We start from the raw sequence: 27,303 nt of genomic DNA on the forward strand, positions 1-27,303 counted from the left end.
CTCTATGTTTTGCTAAAATTCTACGAACAACGGAACTAGTGGAATAATTTTATGCATGGGCCAAGAACTTTAATTAACAAGTAAATGCGAAATCAAATATAATCGGCAAGGGCGGGTCGTGGTCGGTGAAAGCGGTCTTAAGTAGGTTAATATGTAAGTTATCACTGGTGGGCATGTTTTGATTGGAAAAGAATTTAGAGTGAATAATTTTGTTTGTCATCACCAGGGATAATCTATAACAACCTATATATAGTCTCCCTGTTCATCACCATCCCACCACTTTCAGACACCCATGTTTCATTCCGAGAAAGGTAGGCTAATGTTTTATTTTCATGATGATACAGAGATATTGATGCAGGCTAGTGGGGAATGTAGTACATGTATGTCAACATATAGGATTTTTCAATTATTGCGCTTAACGCGTGAAGTCTATTCTTGTTATTTAAATGCAACTTATAGGTACGCATAATTCAGTCTGCACGAAAGAAAGCAGATGTTTTATTTCATCAAACACGCATGTTTCCAGTTAATTTTAAGTCCCTCAAGACATTCTAAACATGTTACAAACACACATGGATACAATGTATTAAGCCCATTTCTGTTGTCCCCAGCCTTGACATTGATGGAATATTGCTAAAAGAGGCGTAAAACTGAACTTCCTCCCTCACGACGCGCAGCCTCAATAAGGAGCTTCGAAGCTCCTGTGTAGGAGCTTGGTGTTAGCACTGTGTGGAGCTTAATTTGTGTATTTACCTCCCTTAGGTTCCCTTCCTGTTGTTTATTGCACGAATTGAAAACGTTGTCGTCCTACCGTTTTGTTACAATGGGTAACAAAAGCAAAAAGAAACACAAACACCGATCTCGGGACAGATCTACAAGTCGTAAGAAACACAGAAGAAATCGGAGCAGGTACGAGTGTAAAGATGAGAAATATCTATTTCGTGATACTGATAGTCGTATCCACATTTGGGTAGAAAGAAAGTAATCTCAGTCTGATTACTTAAACCACAATATAATATTTGTATCCACCAGGAAACATTTATTATATGAAACAGTAAGCAGAGATAATTAGATATCATTCTTGTCAACCGACAGCTCCAAGGGCATCAATGCGTTGTCAATGTCGTTTTTTAGAATAATGCTTTGAAATAAATATTGAAGGACAGTGCAGTTACTTATCAGGCTATCTCAGTACTACTGCCATAGAAATGTCGCCACTGATCGTTACCACCAACAACATTGCAGGTACTGAACCATGTAATTCTGGACTAATGTTTTTCTAATCTTCTAACATTAAAGGAACAATAAAATCAAGAGAAGTCAAAGAGAAATTTTCTTGGAAGTTGAAACACTGTGTTTACTCCCTTCAGTGAGGACTCCAGTGAGGATGATAGTTCTGGGAGTAGGTCAAGGTCACCTCAGCCTAGACATAGCAAGAAGCGAAAACATAAACGGTCACGATCAAGGTCACCAACAGAAAGAAGAAAAAGGGTCTCAAGTTCTTCTGATAGTGACTCTAGTGATGACAGCAGGGAGAGACGTGAAAAGAGAAAACATAAGAAAGACAGGAAGCCTGGAGAGAAGCTGGAACACTTCAAGGATCAAAGAAAGTAGGTGAAGACAGTTCACCTTGTTGGGATTTGGGGATCAAATATATCCCCAATACTCATACTTGTTGTACATCTTCCAGGTGCTGATAACAATAGTGAGTGTGGGTGTATGGTTTTACACTGCCTTTTGCTATTTTCCAAAAATGTCATGTTTGGGTACACCAGAAATGGACTTCACACATTGTACCCATGTAGTATGGAATTGAACATGGGTCATCGGTGTGACGAACCAATGCTTTAACCATTAGGCTACATCCCTGCTCCACTGTTAACAATAAAGATGGATAGGGTAGTCAATATCTTGGTAATGATAATAGTCTTGAATGTACAGGGCAAACAATTTGTGATTGGAATGGTTTTGATGTGTGTTGGTGCATAGTGAGCTGTCAGTAAGCATCGGTAAGGTTGAGAATGTAAAGTATGTCATTAAGCAAGAAACTAAAAGTAAACTGATACCAAAGAATTGGCTGTGGACTAGTTACCAAGTGATGTAGTATATTCTTATTTGTCAGTATCGTGTCTGAAAATGTATCTTCTTGTGTAGTGAAATGTCAAAGCTGCTCGTCAAGCTCATTACTTTTCCTCACAGGAAACAGAAGGAGCTAATCAAGGCACTGGAAACACCTGAAGAAAAGAGAGCAAGGAGACTTGCTAAGAAGGTAACAGTTCACCGGAATGTCCATGTCACCTAAAAAGGGGCACTGATGCGGAGCAATTTACGTGGACTGGTTATTTGTTTTGTTATTGTTTTTCTCCCGTGAGTACCCGGATAATATCCCAGAATTCGTGACTGGTTCATGGCCTCTGCTGTGCAGCCTTGTATGCGCAATTGAGAGTTTAATTATAGACAGATCAACTAAGGTGAAGTCATTTTTACTTCATTACAAATGTATCGTGAAAACAGGGTTAATCATCTGCCATGTGGTAGAAATGGTAAAAAACTATTAGGACGGAAAAATAATGAAACCAATGTACGTCTTTATATTTTGTCTCATAACCCTAACTAGTTCATTGTCATAGTTGTATGATTTTGAAAATTAATAAAAGAACAGGTCTGCTTATACTTATAGTAATTTTCTAATATGACTGTAACATTTAAACATTGTATAGACTGTCAATGTGGATTCTATTTCACACACATATGCGAACTAGTGTGTGTTTTCTGTCATATAGATTCTGCTGAATACGACAACTAATAAATTAAAACAAAATGCAAATAATGAATGTAAAACAGACTACTACCTTGTAGAGGAATGTATCCATCAATATCCACATAAAAGAATGATATTCCATTCATCTGCAGCTGCTAAATAATCCTGCTCTGTGTCGTGTGACTTACAACAGTCTAATTTACGAAAAAGTAACACATCGTTTCACGTCTTTCACATTGGTGAAAACCTGATAAACCTCTCATTGGTCACCCAAGATAGCACACCTGACAACTAATTGTATGATGTCGGCCATTCTAAGTAATTTAGTTAACCAATAATGAGCAATCAATCAGTCAACGCAATAGTGGTTAAGTCTTTCAAGGGAGGATGCTGTTTTTACACTTGCATTTTTCGACAGGGTGTAGTCAGTATAGATTAGTACATCTACACACACTGCCTTTTGACAAATCCGCTGTAGAAGATAAAAGTAATTAATCAATCAGTGTATTATTGGTTAATCCTTTGATCCATGTTTGTTTTGTAACTCAGCTGATAAACCCTCTTGCATCACTTACATGCACATATTACATAACATACAATACATTTGCCACTATAGACCTTAATTTATAATGTTGAGTATTTACTCCAGACAGGAGAAATGCCAAATGGGAACCTTTGTTGAGTAATCCGAGTAGTGTTACCACTAATTATACCTGTTATAAATTCATTAACAGATCATCAAGAGAATGATGACAAATAACGTGTAGGTTTATACCATTGCGAGTTACAGCAAGGAAGATGTAATCTCTCTGTGTTTTTATTATCATAGATAATAATCCAGGGTAGGTACCATAGCTACCAAACTTTACATATGATTTTTGCTATGACAGTGGGCCAACACTCAAAACTATCTAAATATAAAGCTTTGCAATCTTTCGGACTGAAACAAATGGCTTGCTACTTGCCTGTAGACATCATATTTTCACATAACGATTAAATATTGAGGTAAAAAACGCAGAAATGGGATGAAATGGAATCAGTCACTATACCATCCAAGCATCAGAAAAAAACACACTGCTGGGATATTTTGTTACAATCAGACAAGGAATACCATGGATATTTTTGAATAATGGCCTATGATGGACATCCCGCCTCCTGAGTATTTAGGTGAAGAAATTCTGCTAATGTGGACCGGAGCCCAGTCCCTTTGTCCGTCACGGTCGAGGGAACAGGTGCTGAATTTGCAGTTTGGTTTCGTAATTAGGCCAGTGGCGACAAACATTATTTGCTCTGCATCAGTGCCCCTTTAAGCAGTTGGGATGAATTTGTGAAATGTTGGGCTTTTTTCCAACTACCAGTAATTACTTTTTTTTATCACAGAGAAAACTGTGATTACTGCATGTAGCTTGTATCACTACTTAGATTAAATCTTGAAAAACATCTAACCTTGGTTTCTCTCATTCTGTTCCCACAGAGGTTTCTTGTCATATCTCCCTACGAACTTCTGTTCTTTCATTGTACGAATATACAGGATTCATGATTGGTTGCAATTAGATTTAGTTGTGCAATCAGTGATGTTGTTTCAAAAGTGATCATTTGCAAGGTCTCACTAATTTCTATATTTATCGAGAAAACTAGAACCTCTTCAAATTTCCAATGCTCAAATGTTCTTGACAGTACTCAGTCATGTAATGGTGGATCAATGGTGTCCCCATCACCCTCATTGACAATGGACAAGCTAGCCATTAAATGTCTTGTTTGTCACATCAACATAAGTCCCTGGCAGAGGAGGGGTATTTGTGGTCCCATATTTACTTGTATTAGTCAAACTGGATCTAAGTCAACACATTTTCTGATTGGATAGAAAGAAGGGTGTTGCAATTTTATGTCACTTGGGAATTTTACAAAAACTGGTAAATATGGCTGTATTAAAACAGAGGAAGATGTGACAAGTAACCTGTATGGGACGAGAATGCATTTCTGTAAGTTAATTCCTGTGGCATTCTTTGCATTTAGCAGCAGAACGACCGCTGTATATAAGCAGCCTGTGAGACATGTTTCTTGTTTCCTGACATGAAGTTGTTTTGTCTTGTTTCCAGGAAGCTAAGGAGAGGAAGAGGAAGGAAAAGATGGGATGGGACCAAGATTATCTGGTGAGGATCCAGTTATATTTTGAGGGCATAAGCTAAACTTTAATACAAGGCTATCACTGTCAGGTGAAGACTGACTACCATGTTTGTGAGGGCAAGATCTGAACTGTGGAAAGATATTTTTGTGATGAACTTGTTGTTTGTTTGGGTTTAATTTAAACTGTAATATATAACTGTGTTGACGATTATTGGTTGCAATCAATGGTTTCATGTACAAAAGATTACCCAATAATTAATTCTTATCTACCCGTGAAGATGCAGGTTAGAATTGTTGTAAGAGGCAACTAATGGGATTGGGTGGTCAGACTCGCTGTCTTGACTGACATAAGACATCATATTCTAGTTGTATACATCAATGCTTATGCTTTTTATCACTGGATTGCCTGGTCTAGACTCAATTATTCACAGACCGCCACCATATAGCTGGAATATTGCTGAGTGTGGCATAAAACTTCACTCACTCACTAAATATATATTTTTGTGATTTTTTAACATGAATGTTTTAACTATTGGGTCAGGTAAACATTGTAAGACCATAGTCATTCAACTTGATGACAAAGGTATTCTTGTCCACACACTGAATGTTCATGAATTATGACTTTGATTTATGTTGTGAGTTTGTTAGATAGAAGTCTTCTCTTATGTTGATGACCAATTCCAGGGCTATACCAATGCTGACAATCCGTTTGGAGACGAGCATCTGCTGGATGCCTTTGTATGGGGGAAGAAGATGGACAAAGAGGGCAAGAAGAGTTTCTCTAAGGATGACATCCAGAAGATTGCTAAGTCCAAGATGGGAGAGAACAGGGTCAGCTGCAGTAGACTTTGCCATCATTATGACACTCATTTTTATGCACCGCAACATGTTTTACAGGGTATTATGCATTCCATTTGTGCGTCCATGCGTCTGTGCACATTTATCTTTTCTGTAGCAGAACTTTAAAACTGTTCTATAATATTTCTTCACCAAACTTGGCATGTAGATATTTCTGGTGGTGTACTGGTACCTTTTGATAGATTTGGAATTCTGAATAAAATATTTTTGGTGTTTCCATGGCAACAAGCTTGACATAGAAGTTTGACTTTGACTGAAATTGGTGGTATTGCTCTTTTCCGGAGCAGAACTCTCAAACCGTTCTCTATTTCTTCACCAAACTTGACACATAGATTGGTCTAGATATGTACTGGAGGCTTTTGCTAGTTTTGGAATTCTAAATAAATTATTTTTGGTGTTTTCATGGCAACAAGTTTGACTTAGTCTGAAATAGGTGGTAGTGCTCCTTCCCGGAGCAGGACTCTAAAACCATTCAATGTTTCTTCACCAAACTTGGTACATAGCTTGGTCTACTGGCGTGCTGGTGCCTTTTTGTGATTTTTAAATTCTGATTAGAATATTTTGGCATTTCCATGGCAACAAGTTTGACTTAGGCTGATATTTGTGGTTGTGCTCCTTTCAGGAGCAGACTTAAAGCCTCTCACTACACTCTTTCCTCGTTTCTATATATACACCAAAACATTTGGCATAATCATAACTTGTAGACATGTTCATGAAGGATATTTTGCTGTTGCGGAAGATATTGATGACTTTGTCTTCTTCTTGTAACATGCAGTGGAATCTGTCCATTACAGACTCCCCGTCTCGACTGACACCTTTGTCCAGGGTGTAAAGTCATCCAGATTAGACAAGTTTTGTCTGTTGCCGTGTTCACTGCCATGATGAGTTACCCCCCATTAATCACAACTAACAATGTGAATCATTCTTTTTTGTTTTTATTTATACTTTCATTGAAAAAAGTCTGTTCACATGAATTGCTTCTCTGCCTTTGTAAATTTCCGTGTAATACAATGTTTTTAAGTCATTAACCAATGTGAACAGAGGTAACAGAGATGTTTATTCAATGGACTCTTAGTTTAGTCAGCTACATCTGAATTATATGGCATTGTTCTCAAAGCAAGTTGATTGTGGGGACTGTTATTCTAATTTGTAGTCCATAAATGAGAGAGTCTGGATTATGAAACAAGCTTTAATGATGAACCGTGAGCTGTCCCGATTATGGAGAAAACCAGATTACACACAGTCCAGATTTGACAGATTCCACTGTAATTGCAAAGTTTGATTAAAATGCAAACAAAGACCACTTAAACTTTTTCCATTGAATACACTCTCGCATTAAAGATATGAAGTATTTGTGATGGACTGATTGATTTGGGTTCACCAATATACTGGCGCATTGACAGCAGGACACACAATACATGGAACAATAAAACATGGAACTTCCAATTATTGTATGGAAATTTGGTGTCAAAGGCCCCTACCTATATTTTAATAGCATGATCGTATGCCATGTATCTACCACAGCATGTCTTGTAATGAGAGGTAGTTGTACAGTGCCATCCTTACTGGTAAGTGCTGCTATGGTTACAGAGAGAGCTGGAGAAGGTGAAGAAGCGGAGACTGGAGAGAGAGCATCAGCTGGAGGAGAGAGAGCAGGAGAGGGTGAGTTGTCTCCCTTGTCAGTTTGTGTTTATTAGAGCACTTTTCAAAAACTATGGTATCATTGTGTACCATTTTCTGTTGTGTTTCAGGATAACATGTAGTAAATACATCTGTTGCTACAGCATGTTTACAACTCTTGCAATTAATTTATGATGTGGGTGAATTCTATGAGTGCTTTCTTTAGACAAAATTTTATGTATGGGATATCAGCATGTTGACGTGGACTTGCAGAATGGCTGTGACTGAATTACTGAGATTTGATAGTGTTGACTGGTGTAATTCCTTTCATTTGTTTGATTGTACAGGAGCGGCTACAGAGAGAAAAGGAACTGGAATACTTCCGTGAGTGGGAGATGCAGGAAGATACAGTAAGAGCTCTACTTACAATTCTCACAGCTTTTACTGGTTTCTGTATATTCCCTTTTTTAGAATTTCACAGGATTCTACATGCATCTGTTTACATCATTCTCAGTAGATACCTTTGATAGGCTTCTGCACATTTGCAGATCACATGAAACATAATGTTACTAACTGATTCTCAACACACAATTTTGACTTTCAAGATAGAGGCTGTGTATAGCTAAAACCTTTGTACAGTGTAGCTGACTCACTTGTCTGCATTCCAGTTTCATCTGCATCAGGCCAAGTTGAGGTCCAAGATCAGGATACAGGATGGACGAGGTGAGGGACATTGCGTTATTCTAACTTATTACAACTATGAATAAGCGAGAAAGAATTCAAATTATTCATTTTATTTACATGATGATATTTAACATAAGCTTTTTATGTAAATTTTATTTGAGTACATTTTCTGAAGTATAAGGTTTGCTCTTTTCAGCCAAGCCTATTGATCTTCTGGCCAAGTATATAAGCGCAGAGGATGATGAACTTGCTATTGAGATGCATGAACCGTATACCTACCTCCATGTAAGTGATACCTTGCCTTGTGTGTTTCTGTAATTCCTGAAGGATGTTGAGTCTTGTATCTGTGACTTGCTGTGGTGTGGGTATCTGTGCCTGTAGGGTTGCACTTGATATCTGTCTGTGCCTGTAGGATTGCACTTGATATCTGTGACTGTAGGGTTGCACTTGATATCTGTCTGTGACTGTAGGGTTGCACTTGATATCTGTCTGTGACTGTAGGGTTGCACTTGATATCTGTCTGTGACTGTAGGATTGCACTTGATATCTGACTGTAGGGTTGCACTTGATATCTGTCTGTGACTGTAGGATTGCACTTGATATCTGTGACTGTAGAGTTGCACTTGATATCTGTGACTGTATGGTTGCACTTGATATCTGTCTGTGACTGAAGGGTTACACTTGATATCTGTCTGTGACTGAAGGGTTGCACTTGATATCTGTCTGTGACTGTAGGGTTGTACTTGTTATATATCTTTGACTGTAGGGTTACACTTACAGTTATGTATCTGTGACTGGAGGGTCTGACTCGATATACATCTGTGACAGTAGGGCCTGTCTTGATATATATCTGTGACAGTAGAGTCTCACTCGATATATATCTGTGACTGTAAGGTCTAACTTTCGATATGTCAGTGACTGTAGGATCTTACTTGCTATATTTCTGTGACTGTAGAGTCTGACTTGTACCATATCTGTAACTGCAGGGTCGGAACTGCTATATATCTGTGACTGTAGGTTGTGACTTGCTGTATATCTGTCAGTGTAGTTTCTGACTTGTACCATATTTGTGACTTTTGGGTCTTATTTGATGTAGTGTAATTTTCTGAATATAATTTATATTTTATACTTACCCTGACTAATTGTTTATCTCCCTCTTCTACTCGAAAGTTAGTGGAACACTTGCAATTGCTTTAAGTTTGCATCTTCAAAGATGTTTTGATACAATCCATACGTGTAAGTGGAATATTTCTAGATTCTTCTGCACTTGTTTGGTGTCCAGATGTACTAGCAGATTCAACCAATCTGGTAGTTTCATTGTTGGATTTCTGAGTTCTTGAATGAGTATGGGAAATCACATTCTTCTTGGCCAGAAAGGCACGACCAAAGTCAGTTGTAATGTTGTTGTCAGTTTGATTTTTGTTAGTACTTGAGGTATTAATACCGGAGGTGGGAATGCATATGTGTTCAGGCTTTCCCAAGAGATGCCAAGGACGTCTGTTGCCCATGCTTGAACATTCGGGACTAGAGAAACAAATGTTTTTATCTGATTGTTGAACTGAGTTGCAATTAGATCTATGAGTGGAGATCCTGTTGCCCGAGTGATGAGTTGAAATGCAGCATACATTCTGTTGGAGATGATGACTTGGATAAGAGAGAGCGTCTGCAAGAATGTTCTTTGCTCCTGGAAAATGACATGCTTTTGTGTAATTGTTCAACTCATTGACTATGTTGAGTAGTTGAAAAGTCACTTGAAGCAGATTTAACGATGTTGTTGATCTTGCATGTTTATACAATATGCCACAGTGGAGGTATCTTGTGTGGACGATGAGTATTGCATTCCTTACCAGTGTAGTATTGTGTTGATTGCTTCCTTCATTTCCAACTGATTGATGTGCAACCAGCAATCCTGAGTGGACCATGTGCCTGCTGCCACTTTGTTGTTGAGATAAGCACCCCATCCTTGAAGGGATGCATCTGCGTAAAGATGAGTGTTGCAGTCCGACTCTGTTAAATAATTTCCTGCACAGACATTCATTTCCTGAGTCCACCATTGGAGATATGGTTTCAGATTCTCAGGTAACTGTTTGGGGTTTGCGCTGGTCAGATATAGATTCACAAACCATTTAAGTGGCCGTAATTGTAACCTCCCCTGTGTGTCATGTCCTGGGCTGAGGTTAGCAGTCCTAGAAGGCGTTTCCAATCTTGGAGTTTCAATGGAAAGAGTAGCATTTGTGATATTCTGGCTTGAGTCTTGATCCACTGATTGTTCGGAACCATTATCTGGCAGAGGGGTGTGATGAACTGTTTTCCTAGAAACTGCAGACCCTGTTTCGATTCTAGTTCTGACTTTAGTGGATGGACAAACTCTTGTTGAGTTAGTAGTGTGTTGGTTAAGTCGAGTTTTAGTCTGAGTTGACTGACCTTCTTGCACTTGAATCCTGTCATACAGATAAAAGTCACTGTGTAGCCCTTGACGATGTAGATAAGTACTATCCGTGGAAACAAGCAATGGGCCAACGATATTCCAAATGGCAGGAAGTTCCATTGAAAATGACAACCCCTATGTAATCAAGTGGATGAACGAGGTACTGGAGTTGTGGAAAGTGAATCATTTTGAAATGTTCCGGTTTGAGTAGATAATCTTGATTGAATCTCCTCATGGTGTAAATGAGTCTGAACTTTTCCCTGTTCTTCTTTGGTACCAGGAAAACTGGGGAATAAAACGCTGGTGTGAGATGGTATGACTTTATTTCTTGGACTGTGTTCTTGTCTAGTAGAGACATAATTGCTTCTTCCAATTTCTGTGCTGGATCTGCCATGTAGTTGAACGTCAGTGGTGTGCTGGTAAGCGATGAGGTAGCCTTTAGTTGTATCTTGTATCCTGCACAAAGAATCTGAGATACAAGGTTATTCTGTAGTATTTCCCAATTTTCTCAGTACCTCTGTAGTCTTCCATCCACAGTTGACAGTTGTACGGGAGCTAGTAGGGGTGGAAGGCTCCAGATGTTCCGATCCAGATGTTCAGCAAAGTGACTGTCTGCCACTCCCAGGGGCAGGGCCTCTACAAGAGGTAGTTCTGTTGTTCCAACTTGGAAGACGAAAAGAGCCACGACCTCCTCTACTGCTGGCATATTTTATGTCTCTGGCCTTTTGAACTGCTGAGAAATGTAAAGGTTTGGTCAATCTGTCTCTCCAGTTGTGAGATGATAAAAGTCCTTTAATCCTTTAATCCGTTAATCCTGCCGATGCAGATGCAATGTGCTCAGATGCATATTGTTGATGTCTTTTCTGTGTCAGAAGAGCTGACAAAATCATCCTGTCCTCTTCTTAACTTGAATTCTTGAATCTTGATATCAATGCTTCATTAATAGCACTAGATCTAGCTAGAGCATAAAATGTACAGCGAGCGGTGGTGTCTAGTTGAGCTAATTTCTTGTCATCCCCTTTATGAGATTTAATCCGTGTGTCAGTAATAAGTTATAGTCTTTGTCAATCTCCGGAGTCTTCATGAAGGGTTCCATGTGTGGAAAAGGAAATCTCTTTGCGTTGCAGGGTGGTATATGTTGACTTTGGTATTCCGTAGCTTTGTTGAAAGCTGCGCTGAGACTGTCTTGTACCTTAGAAATAGGATTGATGGGAAGAACTGTGGGTCTATCAAATCAAACTGCTCATTGACCATCCTATATGTGAATGCTTCATTAGATATCTTCCATGAAGTTACTTCTGTGTTATAAAATATAACCTCTGTTTCTTCATCTGAGAATCTATCTGCGCAGAGGTGTATGATCATAATTAACTTCCCTTTGTGTATCCTACATATGTAAAATCCTTGTGTGTACCCTCCACATTCCTTACATTCATCTACATGTTCATTCAACATGTATCTCCCTTTCATGCACTTTCTTTTCTGTGTGAATCTTTAAGCTGATATTCCCTGTGCACTTTAGGTGAAAGCTTCCTATATCTCCGTGAAGATTGATCCCTTATGAGAAATCCTCCTGCGGTGAAGGGTACCTGGTGCAGGAGTACGTGCTTCCAAATCTGAGGGTGAAGATGATACATAATGATGCTGATGACAAGGAGATCTTCTGTTTGGAGAATCCTTTCTACTGTGATGTTGATAATTAGTAGAATCTCCTTCTTGGAGAACTACTGTTGAGCCGACATTTGTGGAATTATCCAGACTGCGTGACTTAGAGGATGTTGATGGGGATGATCTATGAGAAAGTAAACATTTGCGCATGTCAACATTCATATGGGTTTGAGAGTAAGGTGTGCCTTCATGAGCGATGATCGTCGCTGAAGGTGCCTTTATGGCAGCCCTCTCTTACGCGAAGCCTCGATCCATTAAGGACATCATGTGTTGCGTCAGTTGTTCCATGAAGAGCCTGGGATCAAAATCTGGCTCTGAATATGTAGGCCTCTGTGGAGGCGAGTATTCTTCTGACGATACAGATGCCTGTTATGACCTAGGATGTAGGTGTGCTGTATTGGCAGCATTGCCATCCTTCATAGAAGATGTCTTCGTTGAAGGTAGATCGTCCGATGATTTATGTGGGTAAAAGTTGCAGCTGCAGTCCTTGCTGTCAAGGCAGGTTGCGATCAGTTGATGAGAGGTTCTTCTGGCAGTAGTATAGGTGGTTTGTCAAAACTTTCCGCTTCACCTGGAGGCACAGTATCCTGCTGAAGGAACGAGCCTTCGTAGTAGTAGATGATGACGTCTTCTTCTTTTGTGATGCAGGCGATTTAGATCACTTACTCTGCATTATGGATGATTTGGTGCAGCGTCCATCACCAAATCAGAGTCACGCTCCTGAGTACAAACCCCAGCTTTAGTAATCAGCATACAGTTCTAAGCACAAATATTAGCCTTGTGAGACATGAATGATGGATTGGCAAACAAATATGGATTAAATTCTTCAGATGATAAATGCAGGCAAAGATCACAGAGGACGTTGAAAGAACATACCGTAGTGCAAGATGGACATAATCAGTGTGGGTCGGGTACTGAAAACCAGTATCTACAAGTCAAACAAGTATTCATCAAAATGTAAACAAAGTATGAACCTTGATTACAAGATGAAAACATGTATCAAATATGTAACTTATACACAAAGTTTGTACGTCATACATTTAATTATACAGACCGAAAAACCATGTACAGCAAAATTTAGATAATAGTCCAAAAAGGTAAAAGAGCAGTGCCTTATAGGGACCCCAAGTCACCCTCACACCTTCCTGTTGGGCGAAGTAGGAGAGAGACAAATATGGCCGGTCATGTGACCAGTATAGGTGCCAAAACATAGAGGAAATCAAGGGTACTCATGTGTGAGTGATTTTACATGCTCTCTTGAAGAAGTGAACTTCAAGGGATTTCAAGTGTTCCACTGACTTTCAAATAGAAGAGGGAGACAAGCAGTTAAGCATGAGTCAGGATAAGGAAAAATTATATTTATCTGTGACTATTGGGTCTAAGATGCTGTATATCTGTAACCGTAGAGTCTGACATGATGTATATTTGTGACTGTAGGGTCTGACTATCACAGACCTGGAGGATCTGCTGGAGGACATTAAGGTGTACTTGGAGCTGGAGCAGGGAAAGAACACAGACTACTGGAGAGACATTGTCACTGTCACTGAAGACGAACTCAACAAGCTCCGCAAGCTGGATGCTAGCACAAGAGGTTAGGCTTCTCAAAGATCTGTTTGATTGTTAGTAGTGAAGATATGAAGCCTTTTTTTCTTCTGATTATACGCAACAGTGTTTTCATAACATGCCGTAACATAATGCATAACCAGCATATTGTCTTGATGTGTTTTGTAGTTGATGTATGCTTTTGTGTTGGCATACTGGGTGATTCTCAGATATAAGGTGACTCGTGAAGGTCCTGGGGTAGAATAGGCCTTCAGCAACCCATGCTTGCCATAAAGGGCGACTATGTTTGTCGTAAGAGGCGACGAATGGGATTGGGTTGTCAGGCTCACTGACTTGGTTGACACATGTCATCGGTTTCCAATTGCGCAGATTGATGCTCATGTTGTTGACCACTGGATTTTCTGGTCCAGACTCGATTATTTACAGACTGCCTCCATATAGCTGGAGTATTGTTGAGTGTGGCATAAAACTAAACTCATTCACTCAGATATAAGGTATTTGGATAACAGGTACATGGGTGGAGCATAGTTTTACCATGTTTGCAGTTTATGCTCTTAAACTGGGTAATCTGATGTTTAATCTAAATATGTAGAAAGAATTGTCGTAATTACAGTTGAGCATGTATTGTAACCCATGAAGATCTGGGTTAGAATTGTTCTTTATCAACCCATGCTTGGTGACTAATGCGATCAGGATCAGGCTCGTTTACATGGTTGACACATGGCATTGTATCCCAACTGTGTATTGATACTCATGATGTTGACCACTGCACTGATGGGTCCAGACTTGATTTTTCCATATAGCTGGAATATTGGTGAGTGTTCCATTGAAGAAATCAAAGAAATCATGTATTGGGTAGCTGTGTTGGACTCATGGCTGTGAAGGGAATGCTTGGTACACTCAGTAGCATTGTAACGACATTATAGTCTAGTTCTCATGTGACATTTTCAGAATATTTTGGTGATCGTCGAGAGGGCATCAACACGGCAGTGACCAGCGAGGTCAGCAACATCTTCAAGGGCAAGACAACGAATCAACTGAAACTATTGGAGCATCAGATCAGAGGGAAGCTCACTGGTGGAGAGGGCATTGATATTGGTAAGTGTGGCTTCTCTCCATTCATGTCACCCAACATAGCACTGTTAGCACAGGGGAGTTGGGCCATCTGGTGGACAATCAGTTGTTCAAATATACTCGTTCTATGATAGACTGTGGCATTTATAAGGCCTTGAAATGCTGTTGATCTATCCTCCATGGTGTCTCCTAAAAACATCAATAGTAATACCTACCCCTGTCAATGTTTGGGGCAGTGGGGTAGAATTGTTGTTAGAGCATTTAATTGTTATACCAAGGGCCAGAGTTCATACCCCTATGGGTAGAGTGTGTGAAGCCCATTCGTGGTGTCCCCTACCAATGATATTGCTGGATTATTACTCACTCACTCACTCACTGTAAGTGTTGGTGTTTTCATTGACATTTTGTCCCATATGCCATTATTTTCAGTTATCTCTTGCCATGACATGGTATACATCTTCCCTTATCCATAATTTGGCTCTCAACTGGATCAGCAAGATGTGAACACAGGAAATATGCATCCCTCCATTCGGGCTTATCCTCAATATGGGCACGAGAATTTGGTCCCAGCAGAAGTTAGTTAATAAACGATCGTTTACATGCCCTCTACTCCAGCATCAGTCTATACCGTATTTCGGCACAACATAGACCACCCGATAGACTGTTGGTACAGTAATTAGCACTCTCGTAATTGGCATCTGGTATCTCGGCTCTCCTGTTGATTGGGTGAGTGGCAGAATGTGAATTAACAACACAGTGGAATATCAGTGGAGTATGGATAAGGATTAGGCCTAAAGGTAGGTGAGGTAAACTTGTGAGTGACATATGTCACTTGTATTATAAATTAATTGTTGTGCCACAATGTGTCAGTCGATCACGATGGCTAGACTAGTCAAGCGGTGGATGGGACAAGTTCTCTAAACCAGCACACCCTCAATACCGGCATTTTTGGTCGGTCCCAATGAATGCCAGTTTAGAGGGCTTCCACTGTATTAGGATAGTGATATGTACAGTGCAGCTGCTATATCCTGCTATTCCAGGTTATTGGGAGTCCCTGCTTCAGCAGCTGAAGGCACACATGGCCCGGACAAGGCTTCGGGAACGTCATCAGGATGTTCTCAAGCAGAAGCTGAATGCCCTCAAGAGAGAGGTAAACAAGCAGAGAACATGCAAAGATAGTAGATCTGATGTGACTGAATTCTTATATCATTTTTACAAGTGAGTGAGTTTAGTTTTATGCCACACTCATCAGTATTCCAGCTATATGGTGGCAGTATGTAAATAATCAAGCCTGGACCAGACAATCCTGTAATCAACGGCATGAGCATCAATCTGCGCAGTTGGGAACCGATGACGTGTCAACCAAGTCAATCAGTCTGACCACCCAACCCTGTTAGTCACCTCTTACGACAAGCATAGTTGCCTTTTTGGCAAGCATGGGTTGCTGAAGACCTATTTGACCCTGGATCTTCACAGGTCCACTTTAACAAGACCACATGGTGTTAAGTTTCATGTATTTGTCTTGTTTGTCTAAATATTATGTGGTGTGACAAGAAAGGAAAATTTAACAACACAGACTAACTCCGAGTGGGACAACATTTACCTGTAAATGCTAAAAGGTAAATATGTACACCAGGCTGGAATAGGATTTGTCACAGCATGTTTGTATTATTGAAGGATTATTTCCCTCAGATGCCGAAGACACTTGGTGCTTCATGAGGTGAACGTCATTTATGTAGCTGCTTTGAGACTCTGTGTATGACATGTTTCCACATTAATACACCTCAACTTGTCATTATACTTTCAGCAAGGAATCGATTCAGAACCACTATTTCCTGTGCTACAAGACGATTCAAGAGGCAGTGCATCAGGTCATTCCTCACCTGCTGTCTATCGGTCATCTCCTGCACCTGGAGTCCTACGGTCATCTCCTGCAATAAATCGAGCTTCCCCCACCCCTCAAAGGTCATCCCCAGCCCCCTTACCAGGAACCTCATCACAGCCTGATGAGCAGCCAAGTGTGAAGGTGGAGGATCTGGCAGCAGAGGCCAGTGAGGGAGAAGAGATTGATGGAGACGAGTATGTATATGAAACAGTGATCAAGATATTTCAGAATTATCCGTCTGTTCAGTGCTAGGATATGGATGTTCTCCATGACACAGCAGTGTCATTATTACACTTATTGCAAGGTTTCGTGAATGTATGGTATCTCAATGGAGTGGACCCCTGATCACATTTAACAGAATATGGACAGCTATCTTTTTTGAAAGTTTTCAAAAGAAATTCCAAAATGGTTTTCAAATATTTCTCAAACTAAAAAACCTTGCCACCTTGTTATACACCAAGTGGAAGTTTAAGTGAATTCGTTTAAAAATATATGATTGATCCCCCCACAAATGTCAGACTAAGATATTCCCAGAGATGTGAAATATATGCCCAGTATTAAAGACTGATGTTGAATTGTTATGCAGAAATAATAATATTGTTTCAAAACCCCTAGGATTTATAATTACATTTCCTAAAACTGTTGATCACCAGACTGCGGCCTATTGTCTAGTGCATAGACCAATGTCTGTCTTGAGAGTGAAAGGTCATGTTTAGGTCCTTAGCTAAAGGTTGTGATTATAGAAGTGCTTTAGTTGGGATGTGTACAATCTGAGACACAGAAACATGCACACATGCATAATACACACATTGCTAAATATGTGCAGTCCCCTTGAAAATGACCTTCAACCTGTTACGCTGTTTCACCCCAATTGACGTTCTTCCAGCTCAGAGCCATTGGTCACTGAAGCTGACCTGGAGGAGGAAGCTGTGGATGACTACACTGCTGGCAACTACAGCCCCAGACTGCTGCGGAGCAATGAGCTGGACATCGATGCTGTGGTGTATGATCCGGTGGATGACCTCAAGAAACTGGACCTCGCTCGGGAGCAAGTGCGGACAACTGGCAGAGTTAGGGTATGTTGATGAGTTAGGGTGTATTGTCCAGGATATTGGTGGGAAGGAATTGAGGATGTTGTTGTGTGGGATTCAGGATCAAGCACTGTGGTATATTGTTTGGGGAATTTGGATGCTTCCAAACTAATACTGGACAAATTCTGCATTTTTAAAATATTTCTCAAAGTGTAAGGATTGGTGGAGTAACATGATGCCGGATGTTTTCCTATATGCTTTCCCTGCTCTAATTCAGCTTGATGGAGAGACTTTGTTTGAGAAGAAGGCTCGAGAGGGGATGAATGATGATGAGGCTCAGTTCAGTGTTGAAGTTGCATTAGACAAGCAGGCTTTCTTGTGGTCTGACAAGTACAGACCACGAAAACCAAGGTTCTTCAACAGAGTACATACGGTGAGTACAAGGGGAAGTAACTCTACACAGACCTTGTTGTTAGAAGCAACAAACGTATCAGATGGTCTGGTCACTTGATCATGTTGTACGGGGTGATATATTGGATGTGGGGATCAGACTCTGTGCCTTAAGTGCTTGCTTATTTCTTTACTCAGACAAGGCCAAGAAGAGTTTAACAGCTGAAACTCAAATGTCACCTTGGGAGGAATGACTACTGATACGTTTGGAAGTAACAAAGATTTCACATGCTTTTGATAAGAACGAAGGGTACTCTATGGATGACCAACCCTTTATCGTATTATGATGCAGCATTTCAGTAAAGATTCTTAAACCCATAGGTGGATCCAGGAATTTTCACTCCCTGCCAACTTTTGAACCCCCCATACAAAACATTTACATCAATGTGGTCTTTATAGGTTGTTCAGCTTGATTTGAGTCTACAAGGTAAAGTTAGTTACTTTCAGAATCCGATTCACTGCTGCTTGCTGCCTAAAATAGGAACATTAAAACATTAAACCAGCTGTAGCTAATTGTTTGTTCTCGAATCCGAGATGTCAAAAGGCAACCTTGTCTCAGCTGTTCGGACATGTTAACTATCAGCTGACAAAGGCGCTCCGCATCATCCAACTAGTTATGACACGGTTGTGCAATGCACTGGTATTCACTTGATTAGGTCAAGCTGAACAACCTGTAGTCATTTTGAAAAGGGTGGGATGGGGTGGTGATGTTAAAGCTGTGTTAGTAGTCTGGTGGTGAATTCTTTGTCTGTGAATTATCTATGGTAGGAGTGAACCCAAAGTGATGAACATGTCTCTTCTTTGTAGGGTTTTGAATGGAACAAGTACAATCAAACTCACTACGATATAGACAACCCACCACCAAAGATTGTCCAAGGTTACAAGTTCAATGTGAGTACGTCACCGAGTTATGGGCAAGTACTAAACATCACAGTATTTGCTGATTAAAATCATTTGTTCATAAACAACGAAGAACTGGGTTTGATTATCCACATGGGTACAATGTGTGGAGCCCATTTCTTGCGTCCCGTCATGACATTGCTTGAATAATGCTAAAGGTGGTCTAAAACCTTACTCATTCACTCAATCTGACCAAGCGAATTTAACACCTTTAGTATCCTTCAGTTCTATTTAAATTGGATGAATAATTAGTTTCACCATGCAGTAAGACTCAGCCTTGATTGGTGTGTTATTGAGTTTAATGGTATGTGCCATGCAATGTTTTTCAAATGAGATTTGTTACAGAGTGATAGCATCATTACACTCTAGATAGTATATAAGGCATCATGTGGTCATGTGTAGATTTACAATAATCAATACATCACTTGTGATACCACTAGTCATGTCATCGTACCTGTCTGCAAATGACAGGAATAGAGTAACCCTCTCCCTAATAATCAGTCAGAAGTCTGTTGTCTATGGCTGATGTTTTTTTTTCACCAAGCTGTTACCCTGTACTCATCTGTTCCAGATATTCTACCCAGACTTGATCGACAAAACAGCAACACCAGAATACACTGTGGTGAGTCATGCTACCCAAATGTATCGATTAATGGATACCCTCATTGTAGACAATTTGCTGAAAGATATGTGTGCTTGTATCATTTGTACTGCCCATAGAACACCAGTATCATGTCTTATGAAAAGACGGAAACATGTGACTCCTGATAGCCAGTTCATGTTTCTGGGTGTCAGTGCTCTAATAATGATGTGAACCATGACAAGTATGTGGGCCACTGTAGTAAAGTCATATGACCATCCATCAATCGATAAAAAAATTCAACAGTATGATGTTAGAAGTAAACATTATGGAGTATTTGTAGCCTTATCATCAGCAAGGAAACTGCAGGTAATGGCCTTGTATCATGAACGATCTGCCGGTCATAAAAGTACAGGTGTATGTTGGACGAATTACAGCTGCAGACACGGTAGTCGTTTTGAAAACCTGTCTCCTAAATGTGTATGATGACTGTATTTTATGTTAGGCCATACCATTTATATTTCTGTTTTTATGGATCTGCCAGTCATATTTTTTCCAAGAATAAGAAAAAAATAAATTAAAATTAATTTTCCCTGCTCACAAAATACAATCATAATGTTTTTATTGGCCAAAAATGTAAACTCCGGCCTATATACACTTCACAAATTGCCAAAAGTGAAATACTTAAGTATTTAGAAGGAGTATTACTTCAAATGGTGATTTTGGAAATTTTAACTATAAATTGTATATTCATATACTATGTCACGTTATGCATCTTTCTTCCTCTCTTCGACCCAGTATGGAAACGTGCTGTCAGCTAAGTTGAATCAAATCTTCTTGGCCTCTGACCACACGACGTCTGCCCCTGCAATAGACGCCAATGATCCTGTATGCGCAGCCGATCAGGTGACATCCTCTATTTGTCATTCTCTTCTTGGAGCTCCAAGTAATCTGTGATGTGGGGAAGGAAGGTTGGGCCTCCATCGTGTGAGATAGGATAAGCATATAAATGTACAATTTATAGTTAAAATTTCCAAATTTTTAAACTTATCCTATCTCACGTTATGCATTATCCCACAGTTGGCTGGAGGGCCACAGATTACCCTCTGACACACTGCACAGGCGAGGATGCATACCACAAGGAGGCCAAGAGTAGCACCAACTCCTGATATGCTACTCCGTACTTGAGATGGATTGCTTCGGAAACCCCTTGGCTTATATGGCACAAAAACTCTAGGGAGTGGGCGCTTCCGAGTAAATGTGGGTTCAGCCACAATTTTTGCTAGGCAAAAGGACGCAGTTTGGCAAGGAATTAACGTCGCCGCCCAGCGATTTATCAGGATCTGGCACGTCCCTGCTTCAAAACTACCCCCTACAGACGCATGCTGGATGGCGGTGAAAGGAGGAGTAGCCCGGTTGCTCAACTAGTTCAACATTTGGTACCGATCTCCCTACTTACCAAGGTGATGAAGGACCTAGGAGCGAAAACGGTTAGGTAATCGGAATTCAGTGCTTCACTGACGTGATTGCTCAGAGAGTAGAGGTCAATAAGCGGAGTGTCAATCATCCTTGCACAGGCACAAGATTGTCCACACAGTCTATTCAGCCATGGGAATGACAGTACACCATGCCCTAGTTCCTCAGGTGAGAACGATCTAGCCAATTTGAACAAAGTACATAAGATATGGATAACATCGGTATCGCTATTATGTACATAGCAAGAGCAAGAACGTGGAGATGCTTATCTGCGTGGACGGGTCGACGACACCTGCTGCGCCAGGACCAATGGACTGAATTGATGAAGGCCTTTGACGTCTGTGACTGATACATCGTGTAGGTAATGAGCAGCAAACACAGTATCTGACTTCCAAAAGCAGTCTTCCATAATGGCTTGCAGTGAACAGTTCCTATGGAGCGCCATGATGGAAGTGAGCTCACATCTCATGAGGTTTTGCGGACAAAGGTGGTGGCAACTTCGCAACGGCGTATGCTCACAGAATCATGGATCTTAACCAGAAAGCCGAAGTTGTACGCGATACTCCTGCTTTGGAATCTGTCGAAAGCGGGATGAAGAACCTCTTGCGTAGTCTATGGCGGTCCTTAGAGGTGGTTAAGTATATCCTCTGCCCGAACTGAGCACAAGGATAAATCTTCAGTGTCTTCTGGACCCAGGATAGACGACAGCGGAGGGATACTGAAGGTATGATCCGGCTGTCCCGGCTGTCCCTTTGACAAGGAAATCCCACCTTACGCCTAGGAACACTCTAGCATGTCGAGACCTTTCAAAGCGTATCCGCGAAACATCTAATGCATGTAACTTGGATATACGCGCAGCTGTAGCCAAGGCCAGAAGGAAGAAGGTCTTGAAAGTGACATGCTCAAAATCTTTCGCACTCAATGGTTCATATTCATTCGATGAGCCAAGACAACTTACAAATCTCAAGCGGGGCTCGAAACTTCTGTGATTGATCCACCAATTTATACAATCTCAACAGAGACTGGAGCTCAGGGACAGTAGACAACTTTACTCTGGACACTGCTGCAATAACTGTGTTAAGTGCAGCTAAGTAGGTAGATAATGTAGCAACATTCAACTTCCTAGTAGACCGTAGGTGTTGAAGATCCTCTGCAACCATCTGTGGCGATGCTGTCGTGGGAGACATAATGTCCTACCCTCTGCAATACAACTCGAAATTCTTCCGCTTGTCACCATAAAGCGACCTCGTGGACGTACGATGCGCTTTAGTGATAGCAGTAGCGACACGTTTAGAATAACCCTTGGCTGTTAATGACTGATGCAAATGCGCCAAACGTGCAGATGGAGTGGTAGTGGAGACCAGTGTAGTTGATCGGAGTGCGGATGCACCAGTAGATCTAACTGAACGGGAAGTGGCACTGGATCTGGATCGGCTAGCTCTCGAAGATCTATGTACCAACTCCTTGTTGGCCAAAAGGGCACGACCAAAAGCAGTGTCATCTGTCGATTTGAACGTAACTTGAAAAGTAAACGTGGAAGAAGGGCCACTGGCGTAAACGCGTAAGCGTTGAGACTGTCCCATGGAATTGCGAGGATGTCTAGTCCCCAGGATAACGGATCCGGAATCGGAGACACAAACAGCGGCAGTTGATGATTGAATCTGGTGGCGAACAGGTCTATAGTCGGCTCCATCAGCGGGAGGCAAACAGCTCTGGATGCAGCTTCCATTCCATTGGGGACGGACGCTATGGATGTGACAGAGTCCGCGATGACATTCTTTACCCCTGGAGTGTGATTGGCTCGAACCGCCATGCTTAATGAGTCCACCTCAAAAGTTGGGTTGACCCTGTTGATCCCATCCGATTGATGTACCAAACGACTGCTGCATTGTCCAACCTTATCATGAGAGGCAAACCTCTTACTTGCTATTGAGTGATCGCCAAAATTACTGCCCCAAGTTCCAAGACATTGATGTGGCACACGCAATCTGTGGGAGACCACTGCCCTGCCACTTGCTAATCGAGAAGGTGAGCTCCCCACATACAAGTGGTGAAACGTAACCAACAGCTCTAAACAAACTCCGCTGCAAACATTCGATTCTTGCATCCACCATAGAAGAAGCTATCTGGGTAACATGATCAATGCGGACAGGTCACCCTTCCTGATATGAGGAGTAAGAAACATTTGCAAGGGTCGAAGCTGAAGTTGACCCATGAAAGTGAGAGTCTGAGCAGACGACAGTAACCCCAAAAGCTCCTGCCATTGCAGGAGCGTCCTGGGCTGAGACAAGGCAAGGGGAATCAGATGTAACATCTTGTCGAACCTCTCCCTCGGCACAAAAAGTTTGCTGACCTGAGAGTCGAATACCGCCCCGATGAACTGCAGATGGTGTGTAGGGATCAGTTCCGACTTTAGATTCACCAACCAGCCTAATTGTCGAAGAAGCCGCACACTCCATGTGAAGTAGCAGAATGCCAGCGTCTTTTCGAGCCTGGATGCAATCGTCTATGTAAGCCTCGAGCACAATCCCCTCCGATACAGAAATTTGGTGATCGGCCTCATGACCCGTGTGAATAGCCACGAGGCAAAAGAAATTCCAAACCGGAGCACAAGCCATTGGTAGTGAATGCCCTGGAACACCAATCACAGAAACTTCCAATGTGTCGGGCAAATCGGAGACTGACCATAAACTCTCCCGGTTTGATAATCATCTTGAGCAACGTTACAGACACCATTCGAAAGCGCAGCATCGAACCCATACTGCTGTCGAGAGAGCGGCGCACTGGACCGATATGGTTGAGGAAGCACTGAACCAAGACTGCCCTGTTGTAGTGGAAGAACAGCTTTAGAGTGAATTGCTGAATTGACAATAAGTGGTTGAGTGAGTGCTGCATCCAAACGAAGCTGTTGTTGAGAGCGCATCACTTCAGAGTGAATCGAAGCAATCGCGCGAAGAGGATGGGAAAACGCCAAATCGATTCCACCCCTACCACTTAAGTGAATCACTGAGTCAGACTCATTGGCTGAGCTGCAACCACATCGTAGCCTTGAATGGTAGACCGAATAGACTAGAGAGGTCGGGTGAATTGATGAATACTGCGGTATCGTCACTATAGATGCCGGACGCAATAAAGGTTGTGGTTGTGATAAAACCACCATATGTGGTGGCGATGGCGGAGGCCTCCGAATTACTAGGACAAAACAATCATCTCAAATTCTCACTCAGGTATGAGTCCGAGGCCTCATTAAAAAAAGCTTCATCTGCTGATTTTGAAGATGACCGTCTAGCAACTAATGTGTCGTTCTTAGGAGCAGATTGCCCATCTTCTGCTCACCGACAATCTCTATCAGACGACAGTCTATTAGCTACCTGCCGATACAGAGAACTTTGCAATATGTGCATCTGTTAGACCTATCACAAATGCCAATGCAATCCACACATAAGTTGTGATGGTCTGCCGCTGAGAAGTTTCTATTACATTGACTGCAACACCAGACTTCATGATAAAAGCAGACAATGTATCATCCGAAGACATACTACACTGTAATTGTAGTTTGTCAGTGATCCATACAAGCAGTATCAACTGCATCAAAACTCAGAGAACCATATGACGACGGGGACGATGTAGCCGATGGCCGAAGTCTAGCCAACTCTTGAGACGCTGTAGTCTGTGACGTGGTTACAGGCAATGTGACGGGAGTCATCGGATCCGGACACCGAAGCGCCACAGCAACTCGCAATACAAATCATCAAAGTCCATGGGCTGCGACGTAACTGCTTCTGATCCCGGAACCCATGAAACTGGTAAGCTAGACGCAGCAGTCGAACACCTGAATACCCTGTCGAACAGGTAACTAAAGGCGCCCGCACCGCTGAAGTAATCACATGTGGAACTGACATAGAAACAAGAGGAGCACTCCCACACCCAACACTCCTGAAACAGCTTCCACTCAACCCAGCATGTTGAGTCACTACCCTGTGAATCGGCATGGAACCGAAACCACTCTGAGGAATCAAAGCGATGATTCGGCTTGGCACAAAGTACTACTTGCCATCGGTGAATCGAAACGCAGATGCACTGGAACGAATTGGTTTGGGAATCACTGGAGTATGATTGACGTAAGGAAGCGCTGAATCATGCTGGTGAATAAACGATGCCCCAGAACAGGTTGTCAATTCACCCACTGGAGTTAAGGTGAACGCTGTCGCATTGCGAATCGCCGCATTGATTTCAAGAAGGTTGAGCGAAAGCCACATCATGTTGTTGAAACACTTCCCTGTGAATCGAATTGATACCACACAGAAGATGGAATAACGCTCTCAAACGATTCTCTTTGTCCGACACACTCAAACGCTCTGGGATGTCACGATCTCTTGTAGACGATCTAAGCACATTTAAAGCGGTAAAAGAATGCCGATCCATCTGCTGAAGCAACAAGTGATCCACAATCATAATGACCGACATCTGGCGGGGAGCGACTAGTGGTTGAGAAAGCACTACCATACGTGGTGGTGACGAATCTACACTAGCGTCCCTTAAACTCCCTGATGTCAATGGACGAAATAACTGCCTGAGGTCCTCACTAAGATAAGAATCGATGCCTCCTGTAAAAAGTCTTCATCAGCCAACCTAGATGCAGAAAAATGTGCCACCAACTTAGGGCGGTCTTTTTTTTTTTTATGCCTTCATAGGCGCTGAAGAAACATCTTCTGCCCTGAGCCTATCTCTATCTGACGTCCTCCTCTTATTCACCCGTCGGTACAGATCAAATTCATCGTCATCTAATCCCATACACAAACTACATCTAGATGACCCCTCACACAAGCCAATACAGTCTACACAAGAATTGTGTGGATCTGCTGACGAAAAGTTGCAGTTACATTCACCACAACGCTTGTGTTTTTTGGAAGTATTCTTCTCTTTAGAAACACCCATCATCAATCACTAAATCAAGCAAAACAACACATCCAGCTGGTGGTACAACAAGAAAGAGAATGACAAGTAGAGGACGTCATGTGATCGGCTGCGCCTACAGGATGCTTGACAGGCATCTATTGCAGGGGCAGAGGTCGGGTGGTTAGAGGCCAAGAAGATTTGATTCAACTCGTGCCTTTAGGTTGTCTGAGGACAAATATCAGTAAAACAAAAAATAAAATTGGTCTGCCCTTACACACATATAAAAATGTGAATTAAAGTCAAGTATGTAGTACACAAAATTGTTCAATATTTTTGGAAGACACATGTTTCATCATGGCAGAAAGATGTAGAACCCCTTCAAATACAACTTGGAATGAAAGATTATTAGGAGTATCAGGAGATTGGTACTTATCTGCCGTAATCTTCGATGTAAGATAGATATAACTGTGTATGGACACCCCCCTGGGTACTGTATAACTGATTCAGAACTCCTCTTTTCCACGACAGACTCCATGTGATGACAACAAAGATTTCGCCACACTTCGGTTTCATGCTGGACCGCCTTATGAGGTATGTATTGCTTCAGTATCAGATACAGAGGGTTTGCAAAAAGTAGATCTACAAAAGGCTCATTCATTTCATATTGATGACGTTATTCCAAGTAAATATCGACAACAAAAGTTCAAAGACACCGCACAGACATTAATGGAGGCTTTTGGTAAAAAGGTTGTACATGTTTCTGATGAACTGGTAATCTTTGTAGGACATTGCCTTCAAGATTGTGAATCGTGAGTGGGAATATTCGTACAAGCGTGGATTCCGATGCCAGTTCCAAAACAACATTTTCCAGCTGTGGTTCCATTTCAAGAGATATCGTTACCGGAGATGAACAGGGACTACCCTGTGTGACTTCCCCACCACCATCATCATCATTTGTAAATATGTCGCCTGTAGATAAGAGTATTTTATCCCCTGTAAATAAACTCAAACTTGTAAACTTTGTTGTTAATGTATTTGTATCCATAGGACTGAAGAATCGTCCATGTGAAGTGGACTGCAGTTAGCAATGCATAGATAGTTACTAGTATTTCAGGTTCTGACGTTCATTTTGATTACAGAAAGAACAGATTGGAATGATCTCACTGACAAATGGTGTCTTCCATTATTGTCCTGAAATGAAATTGATGTGCAGGTGATAGAAACATCTGATAGTGATAAAAATAATTCAAATGTGTCTTACAGTGGAGAAAGAATTATACTGTCCTGACTTTAGTAAGT

At 41.3% G+C, this 27,303-nt stretch overlaps 2 protein-coding genes across 2 annotated transcripts in view; one reads left to right on the forward strand and one right to left on the reverse strand.

Annotated features, from left to right (window-relative positions):
* LOC137277762 (F-box/WD repeat-containing protein 5-like) overlaps window positions 1–27,303 on the reverse strand; it is a 424,418-nt gene that overhangs the window by 151,330 nt on the left and 245,785 nt on the right. The window lies entirely within an intron of this gene.
* Window positions 712–27,022, forward strand: LOC137277753 (splicing factor Cactin-like). The gene is made up of 19 exons (XM_067809672.1): window positions 712–909; window positions 1,371–1,610; window positions 2,200–2,269; window positions 4,861–4,914; window positions 5,573–5,719; window positions 7,337–7,408; window positions 7,714–7,776; window positions 8,035–8,089; window positions 8,247–8,335; window positions 13,584–13,737; window positions 14,661–14,807; window positions 15,824–15,933; window positions 16,591–16,862; window positions 17,555–17,744; window positions 17,977–18,132; window positions 18,957–19,040; window positions 19,621–19,671; window positions 26,533–26,595; window positions 26,789–27,022. The coding sequence occupies exons 1-19, from the start codon at window positions 824–826 to the stop codon at window positions 26,912–26,914; spliced, it is 2,229 nt and encodes a 742-aa protein (XP_067665773.1). The 5' UTR covers window positions 712–823; the 3' UTR covers window positions 26,915–27,022.

This window comes from Haliotis asinina, chromosome 3, assembly GCF_037392515.1.
Source record: "Haliotis asinina isolate JCU_RB_2024 chromosome 3, JCU_Hal_asi_v2, whole genome shotgun sequence".
Lineage (NCBI taxonomy): Eukaryota > Metazoa > Mollusca > Gastropoda > Lepetellida > Haliotidae > Haliotis > Haliotis asinina.

What these genes read in the sequence shown, in the direction of transcription:
- LOC137277753 (XM_067809672.1), top strand. Translation starts at nt 824, where the DNA reads ATGGGTAACAAAAGCAAAAAGAAACACAAACACCGATCTCGGGACAGA. An exon ending in GATGGGACCAAGATTATCTG is followed by an intron (nt 4,915 to 5,572) that starts GTGAGGATCCAG and finishes GACCAATTCCAG; the next exon opens with GGCTATACCAATGCTGACAA. An exon ending in GGACAACTGGCAGAGTTAGG is followed by an intron (nt 17,745 to 17,976) that starts GTATGTTGATGA and finishes GCTCTAATTCAG; the next exon opens with CTTGATGGAGAGACTTTGTT.